This window comes from Salmo salar, chromosome 16 (assembly GCF_965601325.2).
Source record: "Salmo salar chromosome 16, fSalSal1, whole genome shotgun sequence".
Classification (NCBI taxonomy): Eukaryota; Metazoa; Chordata; class Actinopteri; order Salmoniformes; family Salmonidae; genus Salmo; species Salmo salar.
This window is the reverse complement of record NC_138306.1, coordinates 51,909,166-51,931,534: the sequence shown is the minus strand read 5'-3', so window position 1 is coordinate 51,931,534 and position 22,369 is coordinate 51,909,166. Positions and strand designations below refer to the sequence as shown.

The 22,369-nt window shown below is 41.4% G+C and overlaps 2 protein-coding genes across 5 annotated transcripts in view; one reads left to right on the top strand and one right to left on the bottom strand.

The window, feature by feature from the left end:
- gipc3 (GIPC PDZ domain containing family, member 3) overlaps positions 1-4,041 on the top strand; it is a 36,264-nt gene extending 32,223 nt beyond the window's left edge. For both annotated transcript variants that reach the window (XM_014149793.2, XM_014149792.3), the window contains exon 6: positions 2,171-4,041. In XM_014149793.2, the coding sequence (XP_014005268.1) occupies positions 2,171-2,322 (152 nt within the window). In that variant the 3' untranslated portion in view covers positions 2,323-4,041. The remainder of the gene's footprint in view (positions 1-2,170) is intronic.
- Positions 4,042-4,257: 216 nt separating this feature from the next.
- Positions 4,258-21,802, bottom strand: LOC106574152 (thromboxane A2 receptor). 3 transcript variants are annotated; one of them, XM_014149795.3, is made up of 3 exons: positions 21,546-21,798; positions 16,152-17,028; positions 4,258-11,363 (listed from the first exon to the last, which is right to left on the bottom strand). In XM_014149795.3, exons 2-3 carry the CDS (start codon positions 17,025-17,027, stop codon positions 11,043-11,045), a joined length of 1,197 nt encoding a protein of 398 aa, XP_014005270.1. In that variant the 5' UTR covers position 17,028; positions 21,546-21,798; the 3' UTR covers positions 4,258-11,042. The 3 variants fall into 3 exon arrangements, with proteins under 3 accessions (XP_014005270.1, XP_082818901.1, XP_014005272.1); XM_082962775.1 differs by lacking the exon at positions 4,258-11,363 and adding an exon at positions 11,964-12,428 and having other exon boundaries at positions 21,546-21,802; XM_014149797.3 differs by lacking the exon at positions 4,258-11,363 and adding an exon at positions 12,872-15,255 and having other exon boundaries at positions 21,546-21,801.
- Between the last annotated feature and the right edge of the window lie 567 nt (positions 21,803-22,369).

The following is a 22,369-nucleotide window of genomic DNA, read 5'->3' as shown; positions in this document are numbered from 1 at the left end:
ACTGTAACAGCAGCAATAACAATCATACATTGAATTTACAACGCACTTTTCAATGAAAAAATATCTCAAAGTGCTTTAAAATAAATAAAAACAAGAGTAGACAGAGGACACAACTAGACAGGGACACTGAGACAAATTACACAGCTGACTCTACAACTAGACAGGGACACTGAGACAAATTACACAGCTGACTCTACAACTAGACAGGGACACTGAGACAAATTACACAGCTGACTCTACAACTAGACAGGGACACTGAGACAAATTACACAGCTGACTCTACAACCAGACAGGGACACTGACACAAAGAACACAGCTGACTCTACAACCAGACAGGGACACTGACACAAAGAACACAGCTGACTCTACAACTAGACAGGGACACCGACACAAAGAACACAGCTGACTCTACAACTAGACAGGGACACTGACACAAAGAGCACAGCTGACTCTACAACTAGACAGGGACACTGACACAAATAACACAGCGGACTCTACAACTAGACAGGGACACTGACACAAAGAACACAGCTGACTCTACAACTAGACAGGGACACTGACACAAAGAACACAGCTGACTCTACAACTAGACAGGGACACTGAGACAAATTACACAGCTGACTCTACAACCAGACAGGGACACTGACACAAAGAACACAGCTGACTCTACAACCAGACAGGGACACTGACACAAAGAACACAGCTGACTCTACAACTAGACAGGGACACTGACACAAAGAACACAGCTGACTCTACAACTAGACAGGGACACTGACACAAGGAACACAGCTGACTCTACAACTAGACAGGGACACTGACACAAAGAACACAGCTGACTCTACAACTAGACAGGGACACTGACACAAAGAACACAGCTGACTCTACAACCAGACAGGGACACTGACACAAAGAACACAGCTGACTCTACAACTAGACAGGCAGGGACACTGGTACAAAGAACACAGCTGACTCTACAACCAGACGGGAACACTGGCACAAAGAACACAGCTGACTCTACAACCAGACAGGCAGGGACACTGGTACAAAGAACACAGCTGACTCTACAACCAGACGGGAACACTGGCACAAAGAACACAGCTGACTCTACAACTAGACAGGCAGGGACACTGGTACAAAGAACACAGCTGACTCTACAACTAGACAGGCAGGGACACTGGTACAAAGAACACAGCTGACTCTACAACCAGACGGGAACACTGGCACAAAGAACACAGCTGACTCTACAACCAGACAGGCAGGGACACTGGTACAAAGAACACAGCTGACTTGGCAAACTAGACAGGGACACTGACACGAAGAACACATTTTTAAAGGAGCCTAGAGTCTGTGGTGCCTTCAGGCGGTCCGGGAGTGCGTTCCTGAGGCGGAGGGTTGGTCAAGTAGAAAGCTAGATCCCCCGCTTGGTCCTGGGGACATTGAAGAGCAGGTTATCACTCGATCTTAGGTTGCTGATAAAAAAATCCTTCATACCAAAAGACATCTGTTGGAGAGTCAGACACTATACAGAGCAACCCAACATCTTAAAGGTTGCATACCAGAGACATGAGTTAGCTGTTTTCCATGAGCGCCAAGTAAAAAATACCTATTACCTTTAGATCCTAATCTATATAGATGTTGCAGTGCTTTTTGGTGTTTTGATACTTTTCCCTAGGAGCCTTTCTTCTTCTTGGCAGTAAGACATATCAGAGGGAATTGGAGGACTCTTAAGTCTGGAAAAGAGAAGAGGTTGCCTCTAATCATAAACCAGTAAACATGTGCCAGGCTTGTATGAAACACTCAGTTGAATAATGTGTCATTAAATATAAACAGATTTTTTTCTATTTGACTTCCAGTACAGTTGTACGGAAGATAGTGGCTAGCGAGCGACGTAGACAGAATGCTATTGGCAACTGACATAATAACATGCCATGAAACATCAACAAATCCAAGGAAAAGCACTGTGTAAGATCAATCAACATAGTTAGGCCTATATATCGAACCTTGATTTCAGGCTTTCTCATGTTCGTTCAGAAATAGACTAATTTAAATAGATGAGTGAATAAGACTTGAAAGTGAAGCAACACAAGACTAGGCCTATATCTAATAACTGTGTGAAACCAAAAAGAGATGAATTACTATTTAACATTCATGTGGGAACACTCTCTTGCAGCGACCACCATTGTGGAGGCCGGCAAAGACAAGATGAACCCAGATGACTTTGCTGAGGCTATGGACTCAGTGCTGGGGGACTTTGCCTTCCCAGATGTCTTCTTGTTTGATGTGTGGGGTGCCATTGGAGATGTGAAGGATGACAGAATGTAGAGGTGTCAGTCAGTTATTACTGTTTTCATGTCTTTCAAACATTTCTATTTTACAATTGTCCTCTCAATGGCCGTATTAGATGGTTAACGCAGGCCTACTCAGCCATTCTTCCCCAAACTATTTTCTATGTATTTCTATTACTTTGGTATGAAACAAGTTCCTCCCGAATACGTTAAGTTTTGAATGACATTGCATAAGTGGGTTACGTAATCTTTGCAGTGGGCATTGTGTTGATTGTGTTCTTGGATACTGCTCAGGGCTCACCATACTAGAGGGAAATATCCCCGTTATGTCATTAATGTGTACAAAACCCAATCGCTGTTGTCCACGGGCACATGCATGTGAAATACTGTATATTTATACAGACAATAGAGGAAGTTATCGCCCATCCATCTCTGAAACCAGGAAGTGAGTTAAGAGCTTGTTTGTTCCAGATACAGAGGGACCAGGATAAGAAAAATGATCAAAGAGTTGACCCTTGGGCGGCACCATTAGTGTGGCGTTTCATATTCCACCACCATGGTTGAGAAACCACCATGGCGGCCATTTTGACATTTTGAATCAAAGCACTCCCCATACATTAGTTATGCAATAGTGAGCTGATTGATTTAGCCTTCTTAACAAAGGAGGCTGGAGTGTTAAATTGGGTATTTGGCCAAGACATCAAGGTGCATACTTATACAATATGTATTTACATCGTCATTTCAAATACCCAGAGTGATGAAAGAGTTCAGTATAATGCCTCATTTTGAGAACAGCACCCCCATTACACAGTATCCCCACCAGTGTTGTCATTAATTTCATCCAAATGGATGAGTGCCCTGTACAGACTCATCCAGCAATCGGTAACTTAGAAGTCAGTAGAGTGATCTTCTTGACATCTGAGAAAGAACAGAGGTCAAGTGTACCTTTTTTTCAGTAATGACCCTTGGAAAGATCTCTAAAATTGATACTGATATGCTAGAATTCCCTAAAGTTGTTCTACGGCCATACCAAGCATTACAACATCCTCTTATAGGAAATACAACCCATAAGTTTCCTACGGTGAAGCAACTTGAGTCAACATATTTCGAATACAAAGGCTACTCTGACTCACAACCAGGAAATTAGTTGTGCAGACCTTAGAATACAAGCATTTCGCTACATTCGCAATAACATCTGCAAACCATGTGTATGTGACCAATAAAATGTGATTTATGATTTGATTTGAAATGGGAAAAACAACATGATTTCAAGATGAATGGTGAAGAAAGTTGGAAAAATACGTTTGAAACTTCCTGTTTAATTGCAGAGTATTTTTCCATTATTCTATCTTGTTTGCCTGAAAAAGGAAGTCTTCATATTCTTTGTATGTTAGCTATCATGTGCTCACATGTTTTGTTCTCAAAGGCTTTTCATTTCAAGTATTGATAATGCAGGATTTTCTTCATCAAATACAACTTTTATATTATGATTCAGTGTTGTTTTAGAAACAGAATGTAAATAAGAGTTATTTGAATTGTCAAATATGTGTGAAAAGTTCAGAAATAAATACGTTTTGAATCATAAATGTATAAAAACAAATGACATGTAATCATGACTTGACCAGAACATCAGCATAATGTTGTGTGGTAGACTTTATGTCTGATGTGTATTGATATATCACTTTATGGAGACCTGAAAATATAAGGCATATTTCATGTGTGTTGTTACAATTAGTAATAAAAATGTTATAACTCATTCTCAAGTTCAAATGTTCTTGTGTGCTTCCTAGAGCAACTACAGTATCAATAACAGTTTATACTATTTAAAAAAAAATATATATTATTCTTAGGAAGTACCTTTGCCCAAAAACACAAATTTAAAAGTCAAATTTAGTCAAACTTCAAGTAAAAAATAATAGATCAGTGCGGTGTTTGAATCAAAGGGTAATACAAACAAACCATAAAACAGAGCTCACTTTTAGTTGAACCTTTCAGGTTTTATTTCCCCTGGGAGAAAATACATTCCAACTTCCACCGACTGTATACATTTTACATCTGCATTGCACATGCTCAGACACTACACCTGTGTCATCATGGCATACATCAAACCCCACACAGCCAGATATTACATTGTTTCATCGGTTATCCTTCAAAAGAAGAAGAAGAAGAGACATTATACACATACATAGTGATCTAACATGCAACATGACATGTATTCTTCCTCGCCATCATTTCACAATAACACTGTCTTTAACACTTTTCCTAGCTTTGGGTTGACTTTGAAACTTGATTACTTGAATTTGTAACACTGTTTAAAAAGGAAGAGTATACCGGTGTACATGCGTATGGCTAACGTATTGATGAATTCATGTCTATATCATCAGGGACCATCTCTCCTCATCTTTCATAGGAAGTGTATACGTAAAACTACATAGTAACACCTCTTCTTTGGCCCATCCATGCGTCACTGGTATAAAAGTCAACCATAGTTGAACATGAGGACAGAACAGAGGGTCATAGGATTCATAAAGCAGATGGAGATAGGGCAGTCAGCCAACCAACCAGCGGAGGCCAGATACCTCAACAGAGCCGATGACAGTTGTCCTTTTGGTTATCTTTGGTGATGAATACTGTGGGTGATTAATGTCAGGTGAAGCAGCTGCATAGCAACAGGAGAAAGTTAGTACACACGCATGCATACACTTAACCACAGTGATACACCCATACGTTCACATAGTCACGTACATTCACACACACACCATGACCTGGTGGTCTTTGGCATGGAATCTGACAAGGAAGTGCATTCTTCAATACAAACTCTGGTGTAGGAAGGGACTTCATTTATCCATTTTTATGTGTGACTGATGAGCACAGCGATACGTCACCCAGTCTAAATCTAAGCCAGATGCTGCTGTCAGCCTCTACATTTCTTTGGTCTCTACTAAACAATGCTGAATACCACCACACAATATCACCCCACTGGCAACACCATGTGCTTAGGGCACAGGAATAACCAGCTCTCAGCTCCAATGCCATCCCACTGGGCACACCGTGCCATTTCAACTTGGACATTTTTGTTAATATTTGGTTGAGACGTTGATCAATGAGATTTCAGCCTTTACTCAACCCACTCTAAAAGACAGCCAGAAGTTTGTTGAATTCCCAATGTGTTTTCACTATGCTTTCAACCATCTAAAAGCACAGCCAAATTCCAATGGAAAAACAATGTCTGATTTCTGGTTTAGTTGTCATATAAATGTATTATCACAGCACTTTGAACCATTTAAAAGCACATCAAAGTTCAAATGGGAATACAATGTCAGATATTTTATATTTATACAACAACTTCAATGTGTTATCAATGTGCTTTATCTAATAGCACAACCAAATGACCTGGATTGTTGTTGAGATTACATTAAAAGAGCATGGTGCAAAAGATCAATGCTGTTTGAGATTCTGCGCAGATTATTATAGCAATTGGGAAGATCTCCACAGACCTGCGATCTTTGAATGCTATGTCGAACATGCACGCTTTCTATGATTACAGATGCGTCTTAATCCACCGCATATGCCTCTGTCGGACTTCCGCATCTGTGTTGGAAAGTGGCCGAGCTACAGCTGTGTTTGTCAGAAAATCGGTCTTCTCACAGAAATGTCTGTAGCGGCCGAACAGTTTGGCCTAGAAACTAAAGTGCAGCTGTAATTACTGCCAAAGGTGCTTCTACAAAGTATTATACAACGGGTGGGTCTAGTCCTGAATGCTGATTGGTTAAAACCGCATTCCAGCCGGTGTCTATTCCACAAATTGCCACCAGCTAAATCTATGACATAATAATGCCTATTTACTTTGTTCCATCTGACTGCGCATTCTACTGTCTCATCAGCCCAGCCAAGCAAATTATGAACTTGATCTCCACTATAAAAATAATCTAGATATTATCTAATATTTCTTTTAGACTAACATTTAGTTTTCAACAGCGGAGATTTGTACAAACCTTACTGTCTCTCTCCGACATTTGCAACATTGTTTCAATATTCAAATTCGATCTCCAGCTGTCCCATAGTAATGAACATGTCATGAGTCGGGACGAGACAGAAAGGCAGGCAGCGTTTCTCAGCCAGTCTAAATCATAATTCAGATGGCATAACTTTTATGGATACAAAAAAAAATCTATTTAAAAAATGTAAAATAAAACACAGCTCATTTGCAGTCTTTCCAGCTTCAGTTTGAAGTGATTGTGTTACTGTAGCTGTGTTGTTGGCTAGCTCCTCTGAACAACAGTGTTCTGACGAGCGAGCACATTTTCTATGCCAGGCGAAATCTCGCCTCACCAGCTTATTGTTATGTACTGTATCCAAATAAATGTCACTAGAAAACAGCTTAAACAAATGCAAATGCAGCTACTTTGCTGTTATTCTGGCTGAACTTTTTGACATAACTGTAAGTTAGCCATAGTTGGCTAGCTAGCGAGCAAGGGATAAGAACGTTGCCAGCCAGTATGCCAATGGAACATTTTAGAACAAATGACTGGGTCATGTCCATAGACTGGGTCATGTCCATAGATACAGAAAAAAAAGACTGAATGACTGGGTCGCGTCCATAGATACAGAACGAAAAGCCTGAATGACTGGGTCGCGTCCATAGATACAGAACAAAAAGACTGAATGACTGGGTCGCGTCCATAGATACAGAACAAAAAGACTGAACGACTGGGTCGCGCGTCTCTAGCAACCCAAGATTTGTATCAGGACTATATCTTGTGGAAGGAAGAAATAGTATGAATAAATTAATCAAAATAACGTTTTTAATGAACATATGTCAATCATTATTTGAATATGTTGGTAACCTGTTGTATAAAAGTGATAATGCCCTTGAAGCCGGTGTTTGTCTTCTTGGGCCTAACAACACCTGTGCCAAGATATCCTCCAAACACTGGCTTCTCGGGCATATCACTTAATTGACTCAGAGGTGTGAATACTTATGTAAATGAGATATTTCTGTATTTAAATTTCTATCAAATGTAAAACTATATAGTTTAGCTGGTGCAGCTAATGACGATGCTGTGATACTGGTGGTAGAGCTGATGTCCGAGCTAGATGACGCATCCACCCGATTTCCTCAGACCTGCCACCTTTGAATGCAACCTTGAACATGCACGCTTTCTATCATTGCATCAGAAGACATTTATAGTTATAGTAGGGTAACCTTAAAATGTGGCCATGGATGTGTTACTCATTTTAAGGTTGAATAAATACTGTTATGTTAGTTTGTAAGATAGCCTTAACTTCAGGCTGTTTACCGTGATACAAAAGTATTATTGAATTGTGTTTGGTTTACAACACAACCAAATATCAACATTTAAAGGATATCTAATGCTTGGTAAGTTTCATCTGAGCCTCTGGCTTAATCCTTGTCTTTAATTTACATTTTTGGTTAAGTTGTCGACAAGTTAATAGGCTATTTACTGTATTGCAAAATTGTAATTTAATTGTGTTTGGTTGTCAACGCAACCAAATATTAACATTTGAAGTAGTTTTATCTTTTGTTCCATTGACTTAGTCTGGCTTTAATTCCAGTTTGTCTACAAATTAATAATTGATATGTTCAATTCATATCTCCATCTCAACCAAGAATCAATTGTATAGAATGGGGACTAAATCAAATCAAACGTTATTTAAAGTGCATTTAAAGTTTGATTTAATTTAGTCCTATTCTTTAAGTTAGATTTTTGGTTGAGATGGACACGTGAATCCATCATATCAATAATTTATTTGTAGACAAACTGGAATTAAAGCCAGATTAAGCCAGTGGCACAGATGGAACTCTACAAGCAGAAGATCTCTTTCAAATGTTGATATTTACTTGCATTGACAGTCAAACCCAATTCAATACTCAGTTTGTCTACAAAATGAATTATTGATATGTTGGATTCACGTCTCCATCTCAAACAAAAATCTAACTTAAAGAATATGACTAAATGTAATCTAATAAACTTTAAATGCACTTTAAATAAATAGACATGGAGACAACATATTAACGTCTTCATCGCAACCAACAATCTAACTTAAAGAATAGGACTAAATTAAATCAAATCAAACTTTAAACGCACATTAAATAAACTTTGATTTAAATTTAGTCCATATTCTTTAACTTCAATTTTTGGTTGAGATGGAGACATGAATCCAACATATTAATAATTACCTTGAAGAGTCAATTTGAAATGAACCAAAGCTTGAAACCCTAGGCCTATATGTATTGTCTATTTAAGCAATACAGCCCGAGGGCTATTCTTACACAGAACGCAACGTGTGCCCGGATACAGCTCTAAGCCGTGGTATATTGGCCATGGTATATTGGCCATATATCACAAACCCCTGAGGTGCCTTATTGCTACTATAAACTGGTTGCCAATGTAATTAAAGCAGTAAAAATAAATATTTTGTCATAACCGTGGTATATGGTCTGATATACCACGGCTGTCAATCAATCAGCATTCAGGGCTCGAACCACCCAGTTTCTATATTTTTTTTTACCATGGTTGAATTGAAATAATAGCTGTTGATGACTTTGCAAATGCTATATAGGCCTAAATAGTATAATTGATGATGCATGACTTATAAAGTATGGATACATTTAATTTGCGCTGTTAAACCTTCCCTTTGGAATTACTTTGATAGCAACAGGGGATATACACTGCTCAAAAAAATAAAGGGAACACTTAAACAACACAATGTAACTCCAAGTCTTTCACACTTCTGTGAAATCAAACTGTCCACTTAGGAAGCAACACTGATTGACAATAAATTTCACATGCTGTTGTGCAAATGGAATAGACAACAGGTGGAAATTATAGGCAATTAGCAAGACACCCCCAATAAAGGAGTGGTTCTGCAGGTGGGGACCACAGCCCACTTCTCAGTTCCTATGCTTCCTGGCTGATGTTTTGGTCACTTTTGAATGCTGGCGGTGCTTTCACTCTAGCGGTAGCATGAGACGGAGTCTACAACCCACACAAGTGGCTCAGGTAGTGCAGCTCATCCAGGATGGCACATCAATGCGAGCTGTGGCAAGAAGGTTTGCTGTGTCTGTCAGCGTAGTGTCCAGAGCATGGAGGCGCTACCAGGAGACAGGCCAGTACATCAGGAGACGTGGAGGAGGCCGTAGGAGGGCAACAACCCAGCAGCAGGACCGCTACCTCCGCCTTTGTGCAAGGAGGAGCAGGAGAAGCACTGCCAGAGCCCTGCAAAATGACCTCCAGCAGGCCACAAATGTGCATGTGTCTGCTCAAACGGTCAGAAACAGACTCCATGAGGGTGGTATGAGGGCCCGACGTCCACAGGTGGGGGTTGTGCTTACAGCCCAACACCGTGCAGGACATTTGGCATTTGCCAGAGAACACCAAGATTGGCAAATTCGCCACTGGCGCCCTGTGCTCTTCACAGATGAAAGCAGGTTCACACTGAGCACGTGACAGACGTGACAGAGTCTGGAGACGCCGTGGAGAACGTTCTGCTGCCTGCAACATCCTCCAGCATGACCGGTTTGGCGGTGGGTCAGTCATGGTGTGGGGTGGCATTTCTTTGGGGGGCCGCACAGCCCTCCATGTGCTCGCCAGAGGTAGCCTGACTGCCATTAGGTACCGAGATGAGATCCTCAGACCCCTTGTGAGACCATATGCTGGTGCGGTTGGCCCTGGGTTCCTCCTAATGCAAGACAATGCTAGACCTCATGTGGCTGGAGGGTGTCAGCAGTTCCTGCAAGAGGAAGGCATTGATGCTATGGACTGGCCCGCCCGTTCCCCCGACCTGAATCCAATTAAGCACATCTGGGACATCATGTCTCGCTCCATCCACCAACGCCACGTTGCACCACAGACTGTCCAGGAGCATGCCCAGGCGCCACCTCATCAGGAGCATGCCCAGGCGTTGTAGGGAGGTCATACAGGCACGTGGAGGCCACACACACTACTGAGCCTCATTTTGACTTGTTTTAAGGACATTACATCAAAGTTGGATCAGCCTGTAGTGTGGTTTTCCACTTTAATTTTGAGTGTGACTCCAAATCCAGACCTCCATGGGTTGATAAATTGGATTTCCATTGATTATTTTTGTGTGATTTCGTTGTCAGCACATTCAACTATGTAAAGAAAAAAGTATTTAATAAGATTATTTCTTTCATTCAGACCTAGGCTGTGTTGTTTAAGTGTTCCCTTTATTTTTTTGAGCAGTATATTTAGTTATTAAGAGATCTCTCAATAATCATTCTCACAATAGCACATTGGTAGTAGTCAGTGACATAGTACATAACAACTAAGTAGGGCTGAGCTTGGTTGAAACCCTGGATGGGAAACCAAATTTATAGTTGTAGATAGATCAACTCTCCAGTAGGAGGTGCTGCTCAGCCTGTTGTTTTTTTTCTTCTTCTGATAGTGGATATAACGTTGAAGTTCTGCCATTGTTTCAAAGATACAAATTTAACATATTTCATACAAGGTTTGTCTATGTTGAAAATTGGTTACAATGACGACATAACCTTGTGGTTGAAAAAAACATTTTACGTTTTTTTCAATTCCAATGTATTTTCCACATAGATTCCACGTCACAATACGTTGATTCAACCTGTTTGTGCCCAGTGAAATGCCACAGCCGTATCCACGTTCAGTCTCTTTTTAGAACTGTTTAGACAGCACCTAAAAACCATATAAATAAAAATGTCACTGACGAGGATGAGTACCAATGCACAACAACAGGAAACAGTCAAGGCGATGAAGGTGGAGCTTTCACGTTAAATGACTGGGTTTCGACTGACTCGTGCCTTTCGCCACCCCCCAGGACGTCACCGCCCAGGGAAGACCGGGTGAACCGGCGGATGGTGCCGACGAAGGAGGCCGGGTACAGGGTCCTTATGGAGCCCCGGGACCAGTCCCAGCTGGGGTAGAGGCGCTTAAGGACGGCGCGGCGAAACAGGATGTACACCCAGGGGTCCAGGATCTGGTTCCAGGTGGCGAAACGGATGAAGAGCAGCAGGTAGCTGACCTGAACTGGGCTCTCTGACAACACAGTCTGCGCAATAAACACCTGTGAAATGTAGGGGGAGGGAGGGAGATGGAGAGACAAAGAAAATTAGAAGAATAGGGAGGGAAATGGAGAGACAGAAAGAAAATGAGAAGAATAGGGAGGGAAATGGAGAGACAGAAAGAAAATGAGAAGAATAGGGAGGGAAATGGAGAGAATAACAGTTAGAGAGAGAGAGGGGAAGTGAGAGGGAGAACGATTTGTCATCAGTAGTTTGAACACGAGTGCAGCAGTTTGGGCCTTCTCTCACACATTCATACACACACTCACACACACAAATAAGCATTACTCCTCAGAAATGACATATGCGCTTGTGTTTAGCAAATAATTAGCCTTTTCCAGATGCATCTAAAAAATGCTAACAGTCCCTTTTAGTGTCTCTGGATTGCAGCTGGCAGACAGTGAGTTGCTGTGGTCAAACACACACACATGAATCATTAACAACGGAACACACACGCATGCATCATTAACAACGGAACACACACGCATAGAGTACGCAGATACACAACGACCACATGGCCAAAGCGTTGCTTATGATTTCGATTGATCATCATTTTTATACGTTTTTTTTAGATACCGCCATCGTTGGTCCATTGGGGGGGGGGGGGGGGGGGGGGGGGGGGTGCACTGGAAAAAGCGAGATTGCAAGTGAATGGCTTGATATGGAATAGAACAGAAACGAATATCCCTCGAATGTCCTTTGGACTGAGCATGCTCCAGTTGGGGGTTATGAATAATGTAGTTCAAAAGCTGTTAAGGAGAAGTGAAGTGGCTAAGATGGCTGTCCAAAGCAGATGAGTCCATAGTTGTGGCACGAATGATACATTAATCTGGATGGTCTGGCTATGGATGAGGTCCGGAGGAGCCACAGCCCAAAGCAATGTGCAGTGAGTAAAGATAGGGGGCACTATAAACATTAGCTGTTTTTACTCGCCTTAGTCTGGACTCCTGACATAGGATGTATACCCAGGGGTCACATAGCTGATTGAAGGTGGCCATCCGCAGGCTGTGTAACATGAAGACAGGCTCTACGGGTTTGCCGTACACAGCACCTTTCAGACTATATATCTGTACAGGACAGTCAGGAGGTTAGACTGGATAAAGGGCTCCAGAAGTGCTGAAGAACATACGATAGTGGGGCGGCAGGTAGCCTAGTGGTTAGAGTGGTTAGTGGTTAGAGGACTAGTAACCAAAAGGTTGCAAGATCGAATCCCTGCACTGACAAGGTAAAAATCTGTTGTTCTGCCCCTGAACAAGGCAGTTAACCCACTGTTCATAGGCTGTCGTTGTAAATAAGAATTTGTTCTTAACTGACTTGCCTTGTAAAATAAAGTGTTACCCTACCATTATTTCCACCTCACTACCTAACACTTTCCCTTCCTTCCTAAAATAATTAGGCTTCAATTTTTAAATGAAAATGTTGGTTAAAAAAGGCCTTCGATATTGATTTGGTGGCGCTTAAAAAATAATCTAGCGGAAACACTGACGGAAACACTGACAAACACAAACACTGACAGTCAACACTTTATTTTGATGGTAGGTACTGTGTAGATAGATGCTCAACTGTATTCAAAATAAAGTGTTACAGAACACACAAAGAGCAGTGGAATAGTAGCACTTCATACACCCACATTGTGAGGCTGTGATGGGAGTTGATGTGGTTTTTGGCCTCCCATCTACCTAAGCCATAATGTTGATTACAAAGAGCCTTGAATGGCTACGGTCCAGAAGTATTACAGCACTTTGAGGTCAGCTAATTTAGTCTGCATTGCTTAGGAGAAATGAGGCATTTAGAGACTGGTAGCTTAGACCAGACTAAGCCCCATTTCTTTGAGAGTGAGAAATAACGAGATGTGTATACAGCGCATTCGGAAAGTATTCAGATCCCTTGACTTTTTCCACATTTTGTTACGTTACAGCCAGCCCCCCCCCTCCATCAATCTACACACAATACCCCATAATGACAAAGCAAAAACAGGTTTACATTTTTTTTTTCAAATGTATAAAAAATATGACATTAACATAAGTATTCAGACCCTTTACTCAGTACTTTGTTGAAGCACTATTGGCAGCGATTGCAGCCTCGAATCTCCTTGGGTATGACACTACAAGCTTGGCACACCTGTATTTGGGGAGTTCTTCCCTCTACAGATCCTCTCAAGCTCTGTCAGGTTGGATGGGGAGCGTCGCTCCCCAGCTATTTTTAGGTCTCTCCAGAGATATTCAATCGGGTTCAAGTCAGGGCTCTGGCTGGGCCACTCAAGGACATTCAGAGACTTGTCCTGAAGCCACTCCTGCATTGTCTTGGCTGTGTGCTTAGGGTCATTGTCCTGTTGGAAGGTGAACCTTCGCCCCAGTATGAGATCCTGAGTGCTCTGAAGCAGGTTTTCATCAAGGATCAGCATCATGATGTTTTTCAGTAGCTGGGACTGGGAGACTAGTCAGGATCGAGGGAAAGATTAACGATCCTGACTAGTCTCCCAGTCCCTGACGCGGAAAAACATTCCAAAGCATGCCACAACATAGGGATGGTGCCAGGTTTCCTCCAGACGTGACGCTTGGCATTCAGGGCAAAGAGTTCAATCTTGGTTTCATCAGACCAGAGAATCTTGTTTCTCATGGTCTGAGAGTCTTTAGGTGCCTTTGGCAAACCCCAAGTGGGCTGTCATGTGCCTTTTCCTGAGGAGTGGCTTCTGTCTGGTCACTCTACCATAAAGGCCTTATTGGTGGAATGCTGCAGAGAACTGTATACTTTTTACATTTTATTTTTTACCTTTATTTAACTAGGCAAGTCAGTTAAGAACAAATTGTTATTTTCAATGACAGCCTAGGAACAGTGGGTTAACTGCCTTGTTCAGGGGCAGAACGACAGGTTTTTACCTTGTCAGCTCTGGGATTCAATCTTGCAACTTTTTGGTTACTGGCCCAACGCTCTAACCACTAGGCTACCTGCCGTCCCAGGTAGCCTAATAAGGTATTTCTGTTTTTTATTTTTAATACATTTGCAAACATTTCTTAAAACCTGTTTTCACTTTGTCATTATTGGGTATTGTGTGTAGATTGATGAGGGGAAAAAATGATTTAATCAATTTTAGAATAAGACGTAACGTAACAAAGGAAAGGCTCTGAATACTTTCTGAATGCCCTGTACATTACATGTCTGAGACAGTTTGTTTATGTAATATAACATTTATGTATTTGTTAGTACTTTTATCAACTGAACTCATTCACTGTGCGATTGAAAACTTTGTATCAGTTTTGAATTGAATCGATTGAACACAAAGAGACAGAGGGACAGAGGCAGATCTAGGAAAGAGACTCTGGCCCGGATATCCCCGTATGTCTGCAGCCGGAGATGGCCCTCTCTTACAGGCCTTATCTCCAGCCAGCATACAGCCCCACTCCCTAATACAGGGGCCAGTTCCTCTTCCTGAACTTGACCTTAGCTGTAAGCAATGCACATTGCTTACAAAGACGCCCCACAGTTTATGCTGTTCAGCCAGTTATTCAGCCTTATTTTACCAGGTAAGTTGACTGAGAACATATTATTGCAACAACCTAGGTAAGAGTTACAGGGGGAGAAGAGGGGATAAAACCACCAATTGGAAGCTGGGGATGATTAGGTGGCCATGATGGTCAGGTTGGTAATGTAGCCAAGACACTGGGTTTAACACCCCCTACTCTTACGATAAGCGCCATGGGATCTTTAGTGACCACGGAGAGTCAGGACAACCGTTTAACATCCCATTCCGAAAGACGGCACCTTACGCAGGACAATGTCCCCTTCGCTGCCCTGGGGCATTGGGATCTCCATAGACCAGAGGGCCCCCTTCTGGACCTCCAACAGCATTTCCAGCAGCAGCTGTTCTTCAATCCAGGGACCAACCTTGCTTAGCTTTAGAGGCAAGTCAGCAGTGGTACCGGAAAGTTAGCCAAAGAGAGTTCAGTTAGCGGAGGGTCGAGAGAGCAACCTCAATTATCAGAGCTTTTTGTGTGCACATATTGATACACATGTATTGGTGCCTGTATCAAGTGGGAGTTGATCATTATCTCTTGACTTAATTTGCCATACAAATGCAGTACGTATACAGTATGCAGCAGTGATGGTCTATTGCATTATATATGTTAGTTAAGTCAGTTAAGATCAAATTCTTATTTACAATGATGGCTTTCCTTAAAGGCAAAAGGCTGGAATTAAAAATAAAAATAAATTAAATAAAAATATAGGACAAAATACACATCACGATAAGAGAGACAACACAACACTACATAAAGAGAGAACTAAGACAACAACACAGCATGGTAGCAACACAACATGGCAGCAACACAACATGGTAGCAGCACAAAACAGGGTACAAACATTATTGGCTGACAGCCGTGGTATATCAGACCATATACCACGGGTATGAAAAAACATGTATTTTTACTGCTCTAATTACTTTGGTAACCAGTCTACAATAGCAATAAGGCACCTCGGGGGTTGGTGATATATGGCCAATATACCACGGCTAAGGAATGTGTGCAGGCACTTCACATTGCGTCGTGCATAAGAACAGCCCTTAGCCGTGGTAAATTGGCCATATACCACACCCCCTTGGGCCTTGTTGCTTAAATATGTTACAAAGAACAAATGTGATAATTTCTTACACATCAATACTGAATGATGACTATAATGATGTGTTTGAGTGGATATTGTGTCCTCCTGACATGTACCGTACGTGCTTGGTATAGTGTGTATATGTGTGTGTATGTATGTATGCGTGCACGTTTTGATAGGCTGCCACTACTCACCAGCAGGGGGCACCAGCAGACGGTAGCGATCATCATGATCCAGATGAGCTGCACCATCATCTCCACCTCGTAGTCGCGGCGACGCTGCGTGCTGTCCTGGCCACAGCACACCTTGACCAGGGTCACCACGCTCACAGTGTTGAGCAGGAAAGACACGGCTATGGACAGCAGCCCCACCAGAGAGAAGAGCAGACAGAAGACCATGTCGCTAGCCTTAGAGCTAATGTTGAAGAAGCACCAGGAGCCTGGTATCTGCATATGGTAGCTCCCCACACCCACCAGGGGCAGTAGTGAGATGCACCCCGCCACCGCCCACACCATCAGCACTATGCACACGGCCCGCGACTTGGGCATGCTGGTCGAGCGGGCGAACGGCCGGTTGATGCCCACGAAGCGCTCCACAGCCATGGTGGCGCCCAGCAGCAGCGGGCACAGGCCGTAGAAGACCATGGACATGCCCATGTAGTTGCAGAAGTGGCAGTGCGGGTCCAGGCGGCGCCAGTTGAACTGGGTGAAGTGGAAGGAGATCACGATAATGCCGGTGACCAGGAGGCCCATGAAGTCGGTGACCACCAGGCCGCCGAGGAAGACGAGAAAGGAGGAGCGCGAGCGGCTGTGCATGCGCTGGAAGGACTTGAGGAGGACCACAAAAGCGATGAGGTTGAAGGTGAGGCCCAGAGGGCTGAACACAGTGGAGAAGTAGACGGAAGCAATGGAGTGGGTGAAGTTGAAGGGGGGATTGTTGATGGAGAAGCACGGTGGAGTCGTCTCGTTGGAGAGGTTCATGGTGGCGGTTGCAGGAAGTTCGGCTATTCCCAACACTTCAGAAGAGGAGGAACTAGTCCATTTCAGATTTCCGTTGTCTTTATTCTTCATCCTGACAAATGGGACAGAACTCTGCATTAGTAACAGAATAACAGATTTAGCTCAGTAACAGATTTAGCTCACAGGACAGAATAATAAACTTCCATTCAGCAGAGACTATATATGATATGATATGTTGTGGCAGGAATGTTTATTCGTTGACAGAACTGGAATGCTTACACTCGACTGACCTCGAAAACTACATACAGCTTTCAAAAATGTTCACAGAACCAACTGAAAACTTTTGTCTGCCATACTGTCATTGTCTACATAGCCTTTTGGAACCAGTCGGATTGCTACGTTTACAATTCTATTGAACACAGCGATAAGGCCGGTTCCACCAGAGACTTTGACCCCATAGAGACTTTGACCCCATGAATTCCAAATTGTGGGAGACAGTAAAAAAACACAACTGTAGTAGCCCATCTCTTGGCAGGAAATGCAGTTACATCAACATTACGCCAACGTTAATATAATGTTGTCCTTAACAGAGGTCAGAGGTCAGCTTACTAGTCATTCACTTCTGCCATCAAACTAAATGGAGATCACATAGCCCACCGGTAAAATTAGAGACTATCATGGGGACATGACAAGAGAGGATAAACAGGAAACAGATTCTCCAAATGCCATCCTACTATGCTTTCACTGAGGAACTTGTGCTAACTGCATTGAAGGTATGAACCCAAATCACTGAGTCCAGAAAATCATATGCTCTCATTTCAATAAAATAAAATAATCAAAGAAGTTCACCAAGCTTAGTAGATAGTTGGGGTTGCTAAGATGAAGTTGCTAAAGATGTAGTTACTAAGATGTAGTTGCTAAAGATGTAGTTGCTAAAGATGTAGTTGCTAAGATGTAGTTGCTAAGATGTAGTTGCTAAGATGTAGTTGCTAAGATGTAGTTGCTAAATATGTAGTTGCTAAATATGTAGTTGCTAAGGATGTAGTTGCTAAGATTTGGAAAGTATTCAGACCCCTTCACTTTTTCCTAATTTTGTTACGTTACAGCCTTATTCTAAAATTGATTAAAAAAATATTTTCCTCATCAATCTACACACAAAACCCATAATGACAAGGCGAAAACAGGTTTTTAGAAATGTTTGCTAATTTATAAAAATGAAAATACAGAGAGATCCTTAATGAATACCTGCTCCAGAGAGCTCAGGACCACAGACTGGGCGAAGGTTCAACTTCCAACAGGACAACGGCCCGAAGCACACAGCCAATACAATGCGGGAGTGGCTTCGGGACAAGTCTCTGAATGTCTTTGAGTGGCCCAGCCAGAGCCCGGACTTGAACCCGATTGAACATCTCTGGAGAGATCTGAAAATAGCTGGGCAGCAACGCTCCCCATCCAACCTGACAGAGCTTGAGAGGATCTGCAGAGAAGAATGAGAGAAACTCCCCAAATACACGTATGCCAAGTTTGTAGCGTCATACCCAAGAAGACTTGAGGGTGTAATCGCTGCCAAAGGTGCTTCAACAAAGTACTGAGTAAAGGGTCTGAATACTAAAAACCTGTTTTTGCTTTGTCATTATGGGGTAGTGTGTGTAGACTGATGAGGAAAAAATATATTTAATCAATGTTTGAATAAGGCTGTAACGTAACAAAATGTGGAAAAAGGGGTCTGAATACGAATGCACTGTAGTTACTGATTTTGTGTTTACTGTTTGAGACCTTTCTATCCCCAGCTATGGCTAGACAGTCAGTCTTTCTGGGACCAGACTGGGAATAGTTATCTGGTCAAATTTCACCTGTGTTCCTTGGAGGAATGGCATTATGTTGTTGCAATCAGGCTCCAGATTTCCCCGTCTCCCTGCGTGTTTTGACTGCAGAATCACGAGTAATTACACTGAAGCAATCAGCCAATATCCTAATTTCTATACTCATTCAATTTTGTTTTCCAACTAATGAGAGTGGATTACCACTGGATAAATGCACTGAAATCAAGAGAAAATAAAAATCTACAAATAAAAAACAAGCTGGTGTTGATCCTTAGACTTTTTGCTTAAATACACCTGCAATCTCAAACTATCCATATTACAGTTGAAATAGCCTACGTGCTCCAGGGTGGCTCTATTGGTAGGACCATGGTGATAGCAATTCCCACAGGGATCCCGTCTACAAAAACATTTATGCATTTACTGTACTGTAAGTCATTTTGGATCAAAGCTTCTAAAAAAAATGACATATTATCATGATATCAAATGGATATGTTCATGTTGCTGAACACGATACCTAAACATGGAACCAATGCTGGGAACTGAAGGCAAAGGCCAGAAGTAAGTTCACCTTAAGTACCGTAGCTTATATGTCAATTCATTCAGAGAATTTCGTGATCATGTCCCGAGTGTGGTGGAGACAGTTGGTTGAAATTCTTCCAGAGATTCTGATTGTCCCATCAAGTCGATCTCCTTTGACACTAGCAAATCACCACAGAACGCGGGGCGTTCCCAACGCATATTTTTGGTGCCCATGATAGAAAGCGCATGCAGTGCTGAATTAGATGAATGGCAGGCCGAAAACACTGTGGGAAACAGCACAACTCATTAGATTAGGGGAGACCGAGGCTGTGTGGCACTTTTCACACATTTTTTGAGACTTTTGTCAACAATTATTAGAAAGAACAAGGTCTTGGGTTGAAATGGGTTCCCTTTTATTATTAAAACACTGTCAATTAACAGTAATTAACAAATTACTGTAGCCTACAGTCTTAGAAATAGCCGGGCTATTGATTTTGACTGAACAATATTCAACAGCTTGTACTTTGTAAGTATAACGTTTTGTATATAACCATCCCCAACTGAGCATAAAGGCTAGTTCATTTCCATATTGCTTGACCTCGCAACTGTTGGCTCAGGTATAGCTGGTACAACGCTAACTAACACTACCTATAATATCTTACAACTCTACAATATCATACAATGCTACAATATCATTGTTACGTTCACCAACACCAATTGATGTGCCCTACGTGCTAACGAGCTATACGTGCTAAAGTCCAACCTCAAAACACTGTAACATCATACAACTCTACAATATCATAAAACTCAACAGTTTTACAGAATGGGCAGCCAGATAACTGAATCCTTTTCAAGAGCAACAAGTGTGCTGTGTTCACACAATATGTGAATTTAGATTTTCGTTTTATTTAGGTGATTTAGAACTTTCAAAATGTTTCAGTGAGACCAGATTACTAATGTATAGTTTTTGAAGTCTGGCTGTGGTCAATGAATTTACTGTAGCCTAACCAGTTTTAAATAGCCTATAGGGCCTAAATGTATCGTTTGCACGTAGCCTGTTCTACCCTTATTGTTTTATGCTAAGCTTGGGATTGCTTGATATGTCTCACAAAGTGAGACATTAATTTAAAAAAACAATTCCATCATGAGGCCATAAAAACAGCAATAAGCAAATAAAACAAATCTATAGTACAGTCAAATAAAAAAAGACATGATAAATGGTGTAAGAAACTGCTTACAATACAGTGTAATGTAGGCATGCAAAACACAAACTATTTTCTACACTCAAATAAGCTGTAGGGGAGCAACTCCTGGTAGGGAAGCATGGGGTAAATTGAGCCAAAGGGGTAAGTTGAGCCTTCCTTGTTTCTAGGAAACCATACAAAAAATATATTTTGGGACAAATATTTAGGAAGAGGTCATAATTTCATGGAGTCTGTAGGAAGAAACCACATGGAATAAGTGGTAAGTAAAATTAAAATAATAAAAAATGATTTTCACCAAGTCAAATTATTTTGTTTTAGAAGCATCATGAAACCTCTATCTAAACCAAAGTAGATCATTTAAAGATTGTTTTATACATCAGTTGGGGTCTCTATCAGCTCCAATATGAGGTCATAAACCTAGCATGAAAGTGCATTCCTGTAGCTGTGTGGGCTAATATAGTCAAAATGTTTGCTTTGGAGTAAGTTGAGCCAATGGTTGAGCCAATGGCAAGTTGAGCAAATTGATACAAGGGATTATTGGTGGGATATGAGGTAACAACAGGGCATGGAGTATGTTAAAAGTGTTTAAATAAGTGTTGTAAAGATGTAAAAATATGCTTAAAATGATTAAAATACAAAACAAAGTGATTGTGAATGTGTTTAATTGTGTTTGGGAAATAAAGATAGACATGGTTTTAAAAAGGTAGTGATTAAATATCATTAGTACAGGCATTTGTAGGTGGCTTAATTTACCCTGTACTGCGGCTCAATTTACCCCATACAAAAACAAGCTATGTTTTCAGAACTGTAATGTTTACATGAATTCTGATTATTTCCAGGGATACACAACATCCTGAAATGTATGCAGATATCTTTGTTTGAATGAATTCTATTTTTCCCTTGAAGGAGTAATACTGAATGTGAAAAAAAGGCTCAGCTTACCCCACTCTTCCTTATCCTCCTTGAATATGTTAGAGGCATATCAACCTTGTAAATAGTGACTATCTGGACATTATAGAAATATAAAAGCCTAGAATGAACCTATCTATTTTAGAGAAGATAATTAGTAACATGTAGCCTACCTTTTTACGGCAGTCACTCTGTCACTCAAACATCAGGGCGAAGCGTCTTCAGCCTGCTACTGTGCGCGCGCCTCGGTTGTGGTCCGTTTAGTAGACTCTAGTCCACCGTGTCCACACGAGACTATCTTTATGACGTTGTAACAGCTGTAGGCTTACGGCAATGGACCTCACGAGTGACATCGGTATATGAAAATATACATAATTGATATAACCCAATGCAAAAATCGTCTGAACTCCCCATCTGCAGCAGTTAAAACGTTTATTTTTTTCGTCCCTGGAAGAAAATTGATTGACAGTGGGGAGCATTCCAAATGCAAATGTTGCTAATCAGCAAAATTCTATAATAGGCAACGAGAGAATGCAACATCGTTGATTGAATCATTGAAACTTCTTGTAGATAAAAAAAAGTGTGAATATAATGATCATAATATGTTTACAGCTTTGAAATGTGACTTTCAGAAAAAAAGGGATTAGGGGTAGTTGCTACATCGATTTTTTGCTTATACAGTTATAATATGTACCCATTGATTCTTGAAGAATTTAACTTATACATGTTTCATGAGCTTAGTTCAACTGTTGTACCCCATCAGAACACAAAATATAAGCTTGTTTTAATCCAACGTTTGTAAAAAAAAAAAAAGTAAATGTAAACAAACATTGTATAGCCTTAAAACATGGTTAAATCTATAATGTTGTTATGATGGATGGCCAATCCTTGCATCCAAAGCTCTGCCTATGAATTTGAGAGTGGTTACATTTCTCCAGACCTTATCCCTCAGCTAGTTATTGAACCAGGGGTGGAAACTGTTGATTACTGCTTTAAG